The 14,391-nt window shown below is 41.3% G+C and overlaps 1 protein-coding gene across 1 annotated transcript; it reads left to right on the top strand.

Annotated features, from left to right (window-relative positions):
* The first annotated feature begins 1,166 nt into the window (after window positions 1-1,166).
* On the top strand, window positions 1,167-14,108 carry LOC101731344 (hepatic lectin-like). The gene is made up of 7 exons (XM_018092752.2): window positions 1,167-1,226; window positions 2,420-2,473; window positions 3,664-3,726; window positions 7,979-8,032; window positions 9,856-10,001; window positions 13,233-13,345; window positions 13,817-14,108. Exons 2-7 carry the CDS (start codon window positions 2,449-2,451, stop codon window positions 13,941-13,943), a joined length of 528 nt encoding a protein of 175 aa, XP_017948241.1. The 5' UTR covers window positions 1,167-1,226; window positions 2,420-2,448; the 3' UTR covers window positions 13,944-14,108.
* The last annotated feature ends 283 nt before the right edge of the window (window positions 14,109-14,391 follow it).

The following is a 14,391-nucleotide window of genomic DNA, read 5'->3' as shown; positions in this document are numbered from 1 at the left end:
CTCCAACCGGAGAAGTAGCTGGGAGTATACTTCCCTACAGGCATTGTTGCCTTAGAGCAGGACCATGGTTAAGACGCAGGATTCAGGTCAGTTCCTATCTCTGATCCACAGTCGGCTGTTTGGGATCCTTGACAGCTAAGGTATTTATCCTAAGGCTACAATACATGTCCAGACTTATCTCCACAGTGGTTCTGGGCTGTTTGGCTGTCTTTACCCTGCCTATACTCTGTCGAGGTGGGATAAAATGGTCGACACCATTCCTTTCTACCTTCTGTGCCTTTATCTAATAACTCCTCTGAATGAGTATTGTATAACCCTGTGGATCATTTATCTTGGGTAAATAAACAAGTTAACAAGTTAAGTTCTTTTTTACCGCAAAAGAACCTTCTGGCACCCATTCTTTTAATTACTTTGTATACAGCCCAAGTGAGTTGTAGCTGCACTACCCCTTGGATATTTCCACGTAGCAAAAGCCCATCTTGAATGTCCTATGTACCCCATGCTTTCAGCCTCAGTTTCAAAACTTTTAAAGCCCCCAACACCTCCCATAAGCCCAAATAGAATTCATATTCCTGACAAGACTATCTCTTACAGCCATAAACATTTAACCGTCTTGGCCCAAGATTTGTCTCTCTGTTATTAGGTTGTTTTTATATACATCCAAGGTTCGTTACAGGTACGCAAAACCTTGCAAAGCAAACAATTCCTTCAGCTCTCATATACCACTTACACGGGGAAGTAGGGCAGGGAAGAGCAGTGGAGTCTGAGCCTAGGAACCAAGAAAGATTGATCTCCTGGGACAACAGGGTGGATTATTACTGTCTTGCTCTTGCACGCCTTCACTTGTCCATCCCACCCTTCCCACAAAACCTCAGTGCACCTACTGCCTCCCTCATATTTAATCATTAGTTAGAATTAGACACTTCTACAGCACAATGCTGCAGGCAAGGTAGGGTACCTTTACCAAGGACTAGGGTTTGGGAAGGTTCAGTCTCCCCAGCCTTTTTTAAAATCCACCTATGGCCACAGAACTTTAAAGCAATGACCACAATGGAAATTAAATGACCCAGTGCTCAGCCTATCAGGGGAGGCAAATATCAGTAGAGTTATTGCTATGATCATAGACTGTGAGTCTACCAGTTTCTACTAAACTCTACTAATTTCTGTTGCAGATGAGCACAAAGCAGACTTTCTAAAAGAAATCAGAACTATAGAACAGACACTGGGTAAGCAATTATCTTTTTTTCTCTTCTTTTAGTGTCCTGGCATTTTCAGGCCCGGATTTGTGGTGAGGCCACAAAGGCCCGGGCCTAGGGTGGCACAAATTTAGGGGCGGCATGCTGCCCTGCCGCAAATTTTTTTTGACATTTTGCACCCATACGGAGCAATGGGGACTTCTCCCCACTGCTCCATATGGGAGTTTAATTGTCGCGCATGTGCGCTTGTGTCGGCTTGGCAGGGGGGGCTTGTTCGCACATGCGTGCGCGGGGGGGGGGTGAATGGGGGCCGCTTAGATTCGAAATCTGGCGCTGGGCATTTTACTGTAGCAGTTCCATCGGCAGAACAACAAACCTGTGACCCTAGATTATAATTTAATGAAATAATAACTTGACCTCTTTCTATCAAAATAAAGGGGAATTTCTCCCCTGTGGGACTCAAAGCAATATGCAGTAAACAACGCAGACATTATTTGTGTACTTAGTAGTTGGGACACCAGAAGATTAAGTGACATGTCCAGGGGCACAAGGAGTTGCCACAGGGAAGTGAACCTGGGTCTCTAGTACGAGTTCCCACATCAAAGGGTGATCATTTAACCTCTAAGCTAAGTTAGTGGACTGGTAATATATTGACTTCAGAATGAATACAGAAAAAGCATAGGTTTATCTGGGTATTGTAGAACCCCACTGGCTAAGAGGCCTGGATTTACATATCGGATGCCCCTCAAGAGGTGGGGCTGTGATGTCACTGGGCGGGGCTATGCCACAGTGATCGGCCAAAATCACAGCAAGTCCTGCCCAGTTTTTCTAATTTGGAAAATTGGGCAGGAGGTTTTGACCTGGACAGCTTTTCCAAAAACCGGGCTGTCTGGGTCAAAACCAGACTGGTGGCAACCCTAACTGGGTTCTTCATGGACCTGATACTGAGCCTTGCTACTTAGAAACATACATCTTAAGTTAGAAAGAGACAGAATTGCTAGATGAGGTAAGCTGAGTTATGTCAATATAAATTAACCTTTTGATGAACAAACTATGGAGGAAACCTATTTGCTTTAGCAATGCATGGGATGCAGATGGAAAATATCCTCCAGCGGCTTAATTAAGTCACCCGACTGGGCCCCTAAAAATCAAGGCTCTGCAGATGAGACGACATGTATAACCTTACAATGTGCAACTCTACTAATTCTGTTTATTGCTTGCAGACGAGCAGAGAAACAACTTTCTAACACAAATGAACAGCACAAAACAGTCACTGGGTAAGAAGTTGCCTTTTTTCTTTTTGACTAAGGTTTGCACTAAGTGTCAATCTAACTGTTCTGTCCTGATGAAACAGACTTGAGAGTTCATGGTGGTCCATGAAATGCAATTATCCTCTATCGTTTTATAGTAAAGGAGCCATATTATTTCCTGTAAGCCCCCATCCCTTCAATTACAGGGTTTGCAACTATAACCTGTCAGGCCTTTCTTGACAAAGAACCTCTCTATATAAAGCCCCCTAAACACCAGGTTAATGATTATAACCTGCCAGGCTTTCCATAATAACATAATATATTATACCTGTGATAACATATAAATGACTCTGGTAACTTATGAACGTAAAGGTTTATTCTTATTACTATTAATTAGTACAACCACAATAAGTTATCACAGTAAATCCAAGCATACAGGATACAAGGCTTCTAATAAATACATAATCCTACTGTCTTTGTGTACATGTATATAGTGTTATGTCTGTGCAGCTATTCTTAAAGGTGTATCTTCCAGATACATCACTTGTTCTGTGTTCGTTGCTTTCTTCTTCTGCTGCTACAACTAGCGGAAGGGCTTCCAGGTTTATGCATTTGCCCTCCATGACGGACAGGCCCTAGGTTCTTGAAGTTTGTTTGTAAACATCCCATAACTAGGATGAAACCCTGTCCAGTAGTAGTCAGTGTAGACCAAGGGATATTCCCAATGCCATAGGTCTCAACTCATTTCCAATCACCTGTTATACTGATTGGCCAATGTTTACATGGAGGAATGTGCTGGGGATGGTCTTCTATGTTTGTCTTAGTGACACCAATGGGCCTATTTATTATGCTGCATAAAACAAAATGAGCTGAAAAAATGGTGCACAAAGCTGTTTTATGCCATCTGAACGCCAGGTTTGACCTTATTTTACACCACTTCAGACCTTGTGTAATTACATTTAGGCAGAAGTCGCTCTGTATGCAGAATTTTGTCACAACATATAATAAATCTGCCCCCAACTCTCTCTCAAATGTTTAATTTAGTTTGACACAGCAATGTTTCCAAAGGCCTCAGCTATGAATTATGCCTGTATCCAGTAGAGTCTTTATGATCAATGTTCATTGTCCATTATATGCATTAGGTGCAAAAAACATATAAGGGGTTGATGGTGGTGATCCGTAGGTCTATAAATGGATGGTTTACATCTCTTTTTCAGAATCCCAAATATCACAAGCTGTGAGCCGCATTAGGCAGGACATCTTACAGGCAATAAGGAAAAGTAAGTAACTGTGTGACAGCAGTGGTGTCTTAGTGCTGTGATCTATTTTCCAGGGCATAACAAACATAGCTAGGTTGCCATACACTCACCAGCAAAATCTTATAGAACGTAAGCTCACGTGCCACGTCAAGGCCCCTTATTGTACTACTGCCTATTAGCATTCTAATTCTATAGTGCAATTTAAATCAAGTCCCCCAGCAAACAGTGTGACTGAGTAGTGAGACCATGTTGCACTTACCCTTAACTCAAAGGATCTAGTGAGAAAGCAGGAGGGTTATTAAGCCCCAGTTCATTAACACACATCTGAAATTAGTTCCTTGTTTTAAAGGCTACAGAGCAGCTAGAAACAATATTTGGCTAAGGTTTAAGATATTGAGTAGGTTTTGACTTCTACCCCCCATATGTAATAAAAGTTTGCCCATTAGCAGTAACACATAGCAACCAATAAGTTGTTTCATTTTAAACACTTGACAAGTAAATTCTAAATGCTGATTGGTTGTTACAGGTAACTGCTTCTGGGCAAACTTAGTGCCATTTATTACATAACCCCCTTAGTGCCTGGCTTGGTATTATCAGTTGGGCTAGGCACCATGAGCTAAAAATTAGAGAAAATAGGACCCATTATCCAGAATGCTCAGGACCTGGGGTTTTCCGGATAAGGAGTCTTTCCGTAATTAAGTCTGCCAAAAAAAAAAATACAGTACAGTAAAATACAGTTGGGATCAAGTACAGGTACTGTTTTATTATTACAGAGAAAAGGGAATCATTTAACCATTAAATAAACTCAATAGGACTGTTCTGCCCCCAATAAGGGGTAATTATATCTTAGTTGGGATCAAGTACAGGTACTGTTTTATTATTACAGAGAAAAGGGAATCATTTAACCATGAAATAAACCCAATAGGGCTGTTCTGCCCCCAATAAGGGGTAATTATATCTTAGTTGGGATCAAGTACAGGTACTGTTTTATTATTACAGAGAAAAGGGAATCATTTAACCATTAAATAAACCCAATAGGGCTGTTCTGCCCCAATAAGGGGTAATTATATCTTAGTTGGGATCAAGTACAGGTACTGTTTTATTATTACAGAGAAAAGGGAATCATTAACCATTAAATAAACCCAATAGGGCTGTTCTGCCCCCAATAAGGGGTAATTATATCTTAGTTGGGATCAAGTACAGGTACTGTTTTATTATTACAGAGAAAAGGGAATCATTTAACCATGAAATAAACCCAATAGGGCTGTTCTGCCCCCAATAAGGGGTAATTATACCTTAGTTGGGATCAAGTACAGGTACTGTTTTATTATTACAGAGATAAAGAAATCCATTTTTAAAAATGTGAATTATTTGATTAAAATGGAGTCTTTGGGAGACGGGACTTAATTCAGAACTTTCTGGATAATGAGTTTCCGGATAAGGGGTCCGATACCTGTACATGTCCTGAGTATTTCTTCTGCTTGATCCCATGCCTAAATTAGTATTGAACATGGAACTACACTCTCTTCAGTCGGAATACTCGTGGGGAAGATAAGAAAGAGGGATATATTCATTTGAAGCCTAAAATGGAATGTATTAATCTATAAAATGTAATTGTCTCTATGTTAATTGTATAACCCCACATAATTATACCATATACAATAAAGCAGAGAGTCATGCGCTAATAACTCCCCTATTATTGTTTAAGGTAATCCCACAAGGTTTAGGGGCTGATTTACTAACCCACGAATCCGACCCGAATTGGAAAAGTTCCGACTTGAAAACGAACATTTTGCGACTTTTTCGTATGTTTTGCGATTTTTTCGGATTCTGTACGAATTTTTCGTTACCAATACGATTTTTGCGTAAAAACGCGAGTTTTTCGTATCCATTACGAAAGTTGCGTAAAAAGTTGCGCATTTTGCGTAGCGTTAAAACTTACGCAAAAAGTTGCGCATTTTTCGTAGCGTTAAAACTTAACGCTACGAAAAATGCGCAACTTTTCGCGTAAGTTTTAACGCTACGCAAAATGCGCAACTTTTTACGCAACTTTCGTAATGGATAGGAAAACTCGCGTTTTTACGCAAAAATCGTATTGGATCCGAAAAATTCGTAAAGAATCCGAAAAAATCGCAAAACATACGAAAAAATCGCAAAGTACCGATCATTACGAAAAAAACGCAATCGGACTCCATTCGACCCGTTCGTGGGTAAGTAAATCAGCCCCTTAGTATCAAGGTTTTTGATGATTGATGATGAATACAATAATACAATGGCTATTACTAATACTGCGGCTGCTACTACAAAACCAGACGTGAGTGCAAGCCCAAATGAATTGGAGGCAAATCCCCTGCCCTCAGTTATCCCCTCCTGACCTCCCAGAGAGGATGACATCCCTACCCCCTCGCTCATCACCATTGACCACTAATAAATTCCCCTTCTACTTAAGCCAGCTGCCTTCAAAGTTACAGAATGCCTGGAAGTAGGGGTATGAAGGCAGAAGAGGTAAGTGCCCAGCACCCCCACATACACTATTGCACCCTAGGCATGTACTTCTACTACTACTCCCTGGTTCCAGCCCCACCAGAAGAACATGATAATGTGAACATGCGCAAAGGTTGCATGTATTGCTCCCTTATGGTTTTGAGAGTCAAAAGAAACCATAGACATGGATACCAAACTCTTTGGTTCCTATTTAAAAAGGTGTGATAAAAATTTTACTCCAAAAATATTTCCAACAGATGTTTTCTACAAGAGAGATTTTCACATTTCTTTATAACATCTACTAAGGTAAAAAGCAAATTATTTAGTGTATTCATTGAAGTGCTCTAGAGTGATAAATGACATTTCACTATCTGACATAGTGGCGTTTGTAAAGTTTAGTTGAGGAAGAATACTCGTCTGGTGCAGATCTTCATGGTTTGGATTCAGTGTCAGACAGGGACCCCAGGGGCCACCAGAAAACCTTAGACCATGGGCCCACTCTCCAAACTATTTTTCCTCCTTTCCTTACTCAACCTCTTTATTCTCCTAGTATCTTTAATTTACATGCTAGCATCTATCCTTCCATATATTTCTCCTCTTTGTTCTCATTCAGAAATAGGGAATGACCATGAAACAGGCCAAATGGTCAGGAGCAGGAGGGCCCACTGACCCCTGGGCCCACCGGGAGTTTTCCTGGTATCCTGGTGGGCCAGTCCGACACTGTTTGGGTTAGGGCCCCTGCTTCCACTGAAAGCAAAGCTTAAGACTTAAGTGTACAAATATTCTTCCTACTCTTTGGTTACAGTTGAGGGGAGGCTCTTTCCTATTGTAGCACAATAATGCCTCCATGCACAAAGTAAGGCCATGCAGAATGGGTTTGCTGAGATGGGAGTAGAAGAAGTTGACTCGCCTGTCTCTGACCTTAACCCAACTAAATACCTGACAATCGAATTGAAGTGCCTACTGCAAGTCAGACCAGATCCCCCCAACAATAGTGCCATGTACCGAAGGGGAAAAAAATACCATCAACAAGTGGTCTTTCCAGTAGAGGATGTTACAACAGCAAACGGATGAACAATTTCATAGTAATATAGTTGGAAAGTACAGTAAGTGCCTCACCTGCCTAACATTTTGGCACCCCCTCCCCCATTCTGTGCATTAAGCTTCCCTCCCTTTAGGCAAAACAGGGATTGTTGGTTGATATATTGCAATATACTTCAAGTTGGCCAACTATGTCAAAGGCAAAAGCTTTCATACAGGCAATGAGTTCTCAATGAGAGCAAAAGGACAAAAAATGTAACATTTTATATTTACTATTACAAAAGTAAAAGTGCGTATACAAAAAAATAAAGACATTGCAAAGAAGAAACATACTCATGCAAAACAGTAAATTAAATAAAAAGGATTAAATCACTAAGAAACCCTGTTCACAGAATTTCCTGATGACCCCGAGATAAGGGGGCACAATTCAAGTACAAAGTACAAAGCCTCCCTGTATGACAATGAATACTGGATCTTTGGACCTTTTATGCCCTGCTGGGACATTCCCATAATAACATACCATATACATGAGGGGGGAGTGCCCAGGAAGGTGTCACTTATCACCCCCTGTAGATGGCTGCAATTTTCAGGCTGGTTTCTGTCATATAAGATTGATAGTTGCCAGTGCTTAATATCAGAATAAAAAGATGAACTTACTGCGATCTATACGTGGGTGATTAGAATGAAACCGTTCATATGTACATTTATGACTTGTGCAATTCTACTAATTTCTGTTTATTGTTTGCAGATGAGCAGAGAGCCAGCTTTCAAACACAAATCACAAGCATAAAACAGCCACTGGGTAAGAAGTTGCCTTTTTGACTAAAGTTTGCATTAAGTGTCAATCTGACTGTTCTGTCCTGATAAAACAGACTTGAGAGTTTACTGCATGGTGGTCCATGAAATGCAATTATCCTCCATCGTTTTATAGTGAAGGAGCCAGGCTTCTAATAAATATATTATATAGTGTTATGTCTGCGCAGCTATTCTTAAAGGTGTATCTTCCAGATACATCACTTGTTCCTTGTTCGTTGCTTTCTTCTTCTGCTGCTACAACTAGCGGAAGGGCTTCCAGGTTTATCCATTTGCCCTCCATGACAAATAGGCCCTAGGTTCCTAAAGTTTGTTTGTAAACATCCCAACTAGGATGAAACCCTGTCCAGTAGTAGTCAGTGTAGTCCAAGGGATATTCCCAATGCCATAGGTCTCAATTCATTTCCAATCACCTGTTATACTGAATGGCCGCCATTAGATGTCGCTGTCCCATGGGTTTTCTAAGTTCCTGTTACATCAGTTTTCCTGGGAGATGGTCAGCACTGTTTACATGGAGGAATATTCAGCTGGGAATGGTGACTTCCACTTCTACCCCCATATGTATTAAAAGTCACTAAGTTTGCCTGTTAGCAGTAACCTGTAGCAACCAATAAGTTGTTTCATTTTAAACAATTGACAAGTAAATTCTAACTGCTGATTGGTTGCTATGGGTAACTGCTTCTGGGCAAACTTAGTGCCTTTTATTATATAACCCCCTTAAGGTCCCCATACACGGGCCGACTATAGCTGCCGATATCGGTCCCTTGGACCGATTCGGCAGCTAATTGGCCCGTGTATGGGCAGAACAGAGCGGCCTGGCCAACCGATATCTGGCCTGAAATTGGCCAGATCTCGATCTGCCAGGTTAGAAAATCCGGTCGGATCGGGGACCGCATCGGCTCGTTGATGCGGTCCCCGAACCGACTGCCCCATAACCACAAATGTAATCCGATCGTTTGGCCCTTTTTTTTTTTTAGTTACTTGCTACCCGATATCGCCCACCCGTAGGTGGGGATATCGGATGAAGATCCGCTCGCTTGGCGACATCGCCAAGTGAGCGGATCTTATAGTGTATGGGCACCTTTAGTCTCTGGCTTGGTATTACCAGTTTGGCTAGGCACCATGAGCTAAAAATGAGACAAAATACATGTCCTGAGTATTTCTTCTGCTTGACACCATTAGTTGGAATACTTGTGGGCAAGATAAGAAAGAGGGATATGTTCATTTGAAGCCCAAAAAGGAATGTATTAATCTATAAAATGTAATTGTCTCTATGTTAATTGTATAGCCGCACATAATTATGTCATATAAGATTGGCAATTGCCAGTGCTTAATATTAGAATAAAAATATGAACTTGCTGTGATCTATATGTGGGTGATTAGAATGATACCAAACATGAGGGGTGTCTCAGCTTCCAGTTCCCAAGAATCCAACTCTAGTGGGTATAGGCTGGCCTTGGTTGGTATGATTAGGAAGCATGTGACCTAATTACCTATGATTTATAAGCACGACTCATCTCTTTTTTCATAATTTCTCCCCCTGAAGCATTAGGTTAAGTGACTGACCCAGCTTGGTTGCCCAAGTGGCATGCCCAGGGAGATATGGCACAGCCTCCCCATGGAGGTGTCTAATTAAGGGCCTCTTTGTGGACCCAAAGCCAAATGTTTCCAGTCTGCTTTGGCATAACATATAGTTTATGGTGGAGTTCACGGAGGTGACTGTAACGCGGATTTGCCGGTTTGAAAACGGATCCGGCTCGGAGTCAGCTGCTGTGTGGGTCGTTAATACCCAAACTCTGTCTTCTTTTTCAGAGAGACCCCAGTGTGATTCTGACTGGAAAGGATTTGATGGAAACTGTTATTATATTGTTACCACTAAGAAGGCCTGGACAGATGCCCGGGCCGCTTGTAAATTAAAGAACAGCGACCTGGTTATTATTAACAGTGAGAGGGAACAGGTGAGGCACTGACTGTACATATAACACAGAATAACATCTTCAGAAATATCAGCCCTGCACTAGACCTTATAGTAACCATTTCCCAAATATCTGCAACAGCTTCAAATAAACTCTGGGGTCCATGTTATATTGCTGTTTCAGCCACCTGAATAAAACAGCATATCTTTTTAAATCCTCTGTTAACATCTGCTTTCTGAGCACTCCTCCAACTTTTCCATTGCAATACTGAATACTTTCAGCATTAAAGCCTACTGCATCATACATTTATGCATACCTCCCAACCGTCCCGCTTTTAGCTGGACAGTCCCGATATTTATAGCACTGCCCGCTGTCCCGGATTCACTGTTAGATGTCCCGCTTCTCAGCATTGCCATGTAATTGATTGCTGTACCTGCTCTGCTCCGGGGCATAGAGCCCACCCCCTTAACTCTTGAATCCCCTGCTACCTCAAGCTCACAGCCTTACCTTGATGTTTAATTGCCCTGGGAGGAGCATTTGTGACAGGCAAGGGTCAACTATCTGCATTGGCTCCGCATCTCTCTCCTGCTCAGCGGGTCAGGGGCTCAGGGTGCCTCTGTCTTATATCAGGCAGAAGAGGCTGCTGCCTTTATTTGTGTGCTGGGCAGTTTCACCTTTCCACCCCTAACATATATCTCTTACTCCTGGGAATCTCTGGCAGAGCACAGCATGCAGGAGAATAAAAGACAGAGGTATTGCTGACCCGTTCATAAAATATAGCAGACATTTGAAAGGGGCCCTTATAAGTTTAGGAACCTTAGGCTGGCCTTGTTAATGTGGCTAAAAATTCTAGTGGTACATTATATTGTTTTGCTTTCAACTGATTAAGAATAGAAGGAAATAACATAGATATATGTACCACTGGAATTGGCCCTGTTTATAACTTTGAGAACTGTTGGCATGTCTGAAGTTAATATGCCCTTTATCAGTTTCATTTAGTAATTTTACTGGCATGTCTGGGGTTAATATGCCCTTTATCAATTTAATATAGTCATACTGGCACGTTTGAAGTTAATGTGTCCTTTATTCTTTTTATTTAGTGATTATACTGGCACATCTGGGACAAAATGGGTGTGGCATGTAGGGGCGTGGTCAATTTTTTTTGCCACACTACCCGCGTCACATAATTTTGTCCCTCTTTCTTTTAATGAAATGTTGGGAGGTATGATTTATGTACTGTATGTACCAGGATAAAAAAGTCCCTATAATTTATGCTCCTACTTGTTATTGTTGTAAGAAGGGAGATGTATGGTTTCTATAAATAAAACATGTTTTCAATATAGTTAGGCAAAAATGGAATCTATAGGCTGGAGTGAGCAGATGTCTAATATAATAGCTAGAACACTACTTTCCTCCTTTACAGAATCCAGAATTTATCTGTTTGTACCCGTAACCCTTTCTTGGCTGTAACCAAGCCAACAGCACAGCTAGATAGGTCTAGAGCACGGGGTACACGCAACTCAATCCTTCAGGATGGGCCTTCGCTATGTGGAAGTAACCATGGAGCTATGGTGTAGTGCAACTACAACTCACTGTAGCTGTGTGCAGTGCAGAATAACAAATTGGCGCCAGAAGGTTCTTGCAGTTGAACAGTAGAAGCAGGGTTGGTGCAATATACTCACACACATCAGTTAACATAGCATTTCCCTGAGGACAGCACAGAGAGGGTGCACATTCGCTCCTCCCAACTCCTCTTGAGCCTGGGCAGGATCAGTGCCACCTGGTCAGTTGCCCACTCTCTGGAACAGTCAGCTTGGATACCACACACCTCAGGTTGAACACCTCTAGCCCTCAGGCCCCACGGCAACTCTGGATCAGGGTTCTCATACTACCTACCTCCTATGTCTAAACCGTGGCCCTACGCTAAGGCAACAGTGCCTGTCTGGAAGGGACTCCCACAGCTACTTTCCTCTGAGCCAAACTGCTCTTCCCTCCCTCACTATCTCACTTTCCTAGAAAGTGCTCAACAAAACTTGCTATCTAACTGGTCCTCATTCACTGGGTCCCTGCCCCCAACTTCACCAGAGTGGATGATAACCCTCTGGGGCACATGGCTTTTACTGGGGCCTAGTTCTGCTCCCAGGCTCAGTGGTCCTTCCCCTGTGAGCAAAGGCAGCCAAAGAGACAGACCCACCCCCCTGCTAAGTACTATATCAGAGTGCCAAAGGAGTGGTCTCCCTGTTAACCAATGAACATACACATGCAAACACAAAACTGATACATGGGTCTTTGCCCAGTAACAGCACAAAACAGGAAGCTGCAGGGTTTAAAGCCATAGGGACTAGTTAACCCTATGGATCCCTACATACCATATAACAATGGTTATGGATTGTGTCTTCAGGGTGGAAGGGGTAAAATATAGATCCAATAAAGTTTTTTTTCTTTTGTTGCAAGTCCCTAGAGTGCAGCTTTCTATATATAACGCTGGTAGATGTGCCCTCATAAAGCACTCTTTTGACCAACACATGATGTAGTGACATACAGCTGGCCATAAGTAGCCCTGTGTCTAATTTTATTTACTGAAAATGGCCATCAGTTCCTGTCCAAACAGTACTTACCCTTTATTGGGGGCAGAACAGCCCTATTGGGTTAATTTAATGGTTAAATGATTTCCTTTTCTCTGTAATAATAAAACAGTACCTGTTCTTGATCCCAACTAAGATATAATTACCCCTTATTGGGGGCAGAACAGCCCTATTGGGTTTATTTAATGGTTAAATGATTCCCTTTTCTCTGTAATAATAAAACAGTACCTGTACTTGATCCCAACTAAGATATAATTACCCCTTATTGGGGGCAGAACAGCCCTATTGGGTTTATTTCATGGTTAAATGATTCCCTTTTCTCTGTAATAATAAAACAGTACCTGTACTTGATCCCAACTAAGATATAATTACCCCTTATTGGGGGCAGAACAGCCCTATTGGGTTTATTTCATGGTTAAATGATTCCCTTTTCTCTGTAATAATAAAACAGTACCTGTACTTGATCCCAACTAAGATATAATTACCCCTTATTGGGGCAGAACAGTCCTATTGGTTTTATCTAATGTTTACAATATTTTTTAGCACATTTAAGGTATAGAGATTCAAATTAGGAAAATACCCCTTATCCGGAAAACCCCAGGTCCCAGGCATTCTGCATAACAGGTCCCATACCTGTACATCTATGTTTTACCTGGGTCTTGCAATGTATTTGTCTTTGTTTCCCTAGAACTTCCTTTCAAGTATTACTGACATGTCAGATTTCTGGATCGGCCTCAAAGGGAATACGGATAAGAATGAATGGAGATGGGTGGATGGAACAATCCACAAGCTATCAGAGGGGTAAGAATCTGTCCCTGGTCCTCAGTCAAAACCTTCAAAATGCTCTAACTCTCATTTACACATACCTATGTATAAATGGTGCATAGTTATCAAGGTATTTGAAAATATGGTATCAAAATTCTCCACTATCCATTTAAGGAATATGCAAAGCCCCGTGTAAAATTCCTGAAAAAAATGTACCCCAGCTGCACCAGTGCAGGAATGTTCTAATTAATTAAGCACTTTTATTTATTTACTATTTGATGCTATTTATTGTTCTTGATCTATATATTAAGAGTGTACAGGTCACTTCACATATACATTGCAATCCTATCTGGTTTGCTCAAACAGTCTCTTCCTATATATATTGTGATATATTGACTCTACATATATTTGTTTTCTCTTTCTGCCTGGTCCTGTCTCTTTAAGCATCATAAGAGTTATGATGAGTGAATACTCATTTTTTTAACCCAGTTTACTATTCTTCTGCAGATTCTGGTTGAAGGGGGAGCCAAATAATTCAGGGGGACAAGAAGACTGTGTTCATATGCGGGTACAAAAAAAGTGGAATGATATTGTTTGCAGCAACCAGTATAAAGCGATTTGCGAGAAAAACTGACATGCTGTGCATAGATTTGGAGGTGCGGATATCAGTTTTATGAGCCTTATTAGAATACCAATGGCCAGAAATAATATAAAGACAAATGAAAATCATCTAAAGATAAGTACAGGTATGGGATCCCTTATCCAGAAACCCGTTATCCAGAAAGCTCCGAATTACGGAAAGGCTCTCTCCCATAGACTCCATTATAAGCAAATAATTCTAATTTTTAAAAATGATTCCCTTTTTCTCTGTAGAAATAAAACAGTACCTTGTACTTGATCACAGGTAAGATACAGATATGGGATCCATTATCCAGAAAGCTCCGAATTACGGAATGTCTGTCTCCCATAGACTCCATTTTAATCAAATAATTCAGATTGTACTTGATCCCAACTAAGATATAATTACCCCTTATTGGGGGCAGAACAGCCCTATTGGGTTTATTTAATGGTTAAATGATTCC

This window comes from Xenopus tropicalis, chromosome 3 (genome assembly GCF_000004195.4).
Source record: "Xenopus tropicalis strain Nigerian chromosome 3, UCB_Xtro_10.0, whole genome shotgun sequence".
Classification (NCBI taxonomy): Eukaryota; Metazoa; Chordata; class Amphibia; order Anura; family Pipidae; genus Xenopus; species Xenopus tropicalis.
Note: the sequence above shows the minus strand (reverse complement) of the source record. Positions and strands in the feature narration are given on the sequence as shown.

Coding starts and splice junctions, on each gene's coding strand:
- LOC101731344 (XM_018092752.2), top strand. CDS start 2,449: ATGAACAGCACAAAACAGTCACTGG. Junction 10,002..13,232: donor TTAACAGTGAGAGGGAACAG/GTGAGGCACTGA, acceptor TTGTTTCCCTAG/AACTTCCTTTCAAGTATTAC. Junction 13,346..13,816: donor ATCCACAAGCTATCAGAGGG/GTAAGAATCTGT, acceptor ATTCTTCTGCAG/ATTCTGGTTGAAGGGGGAGC.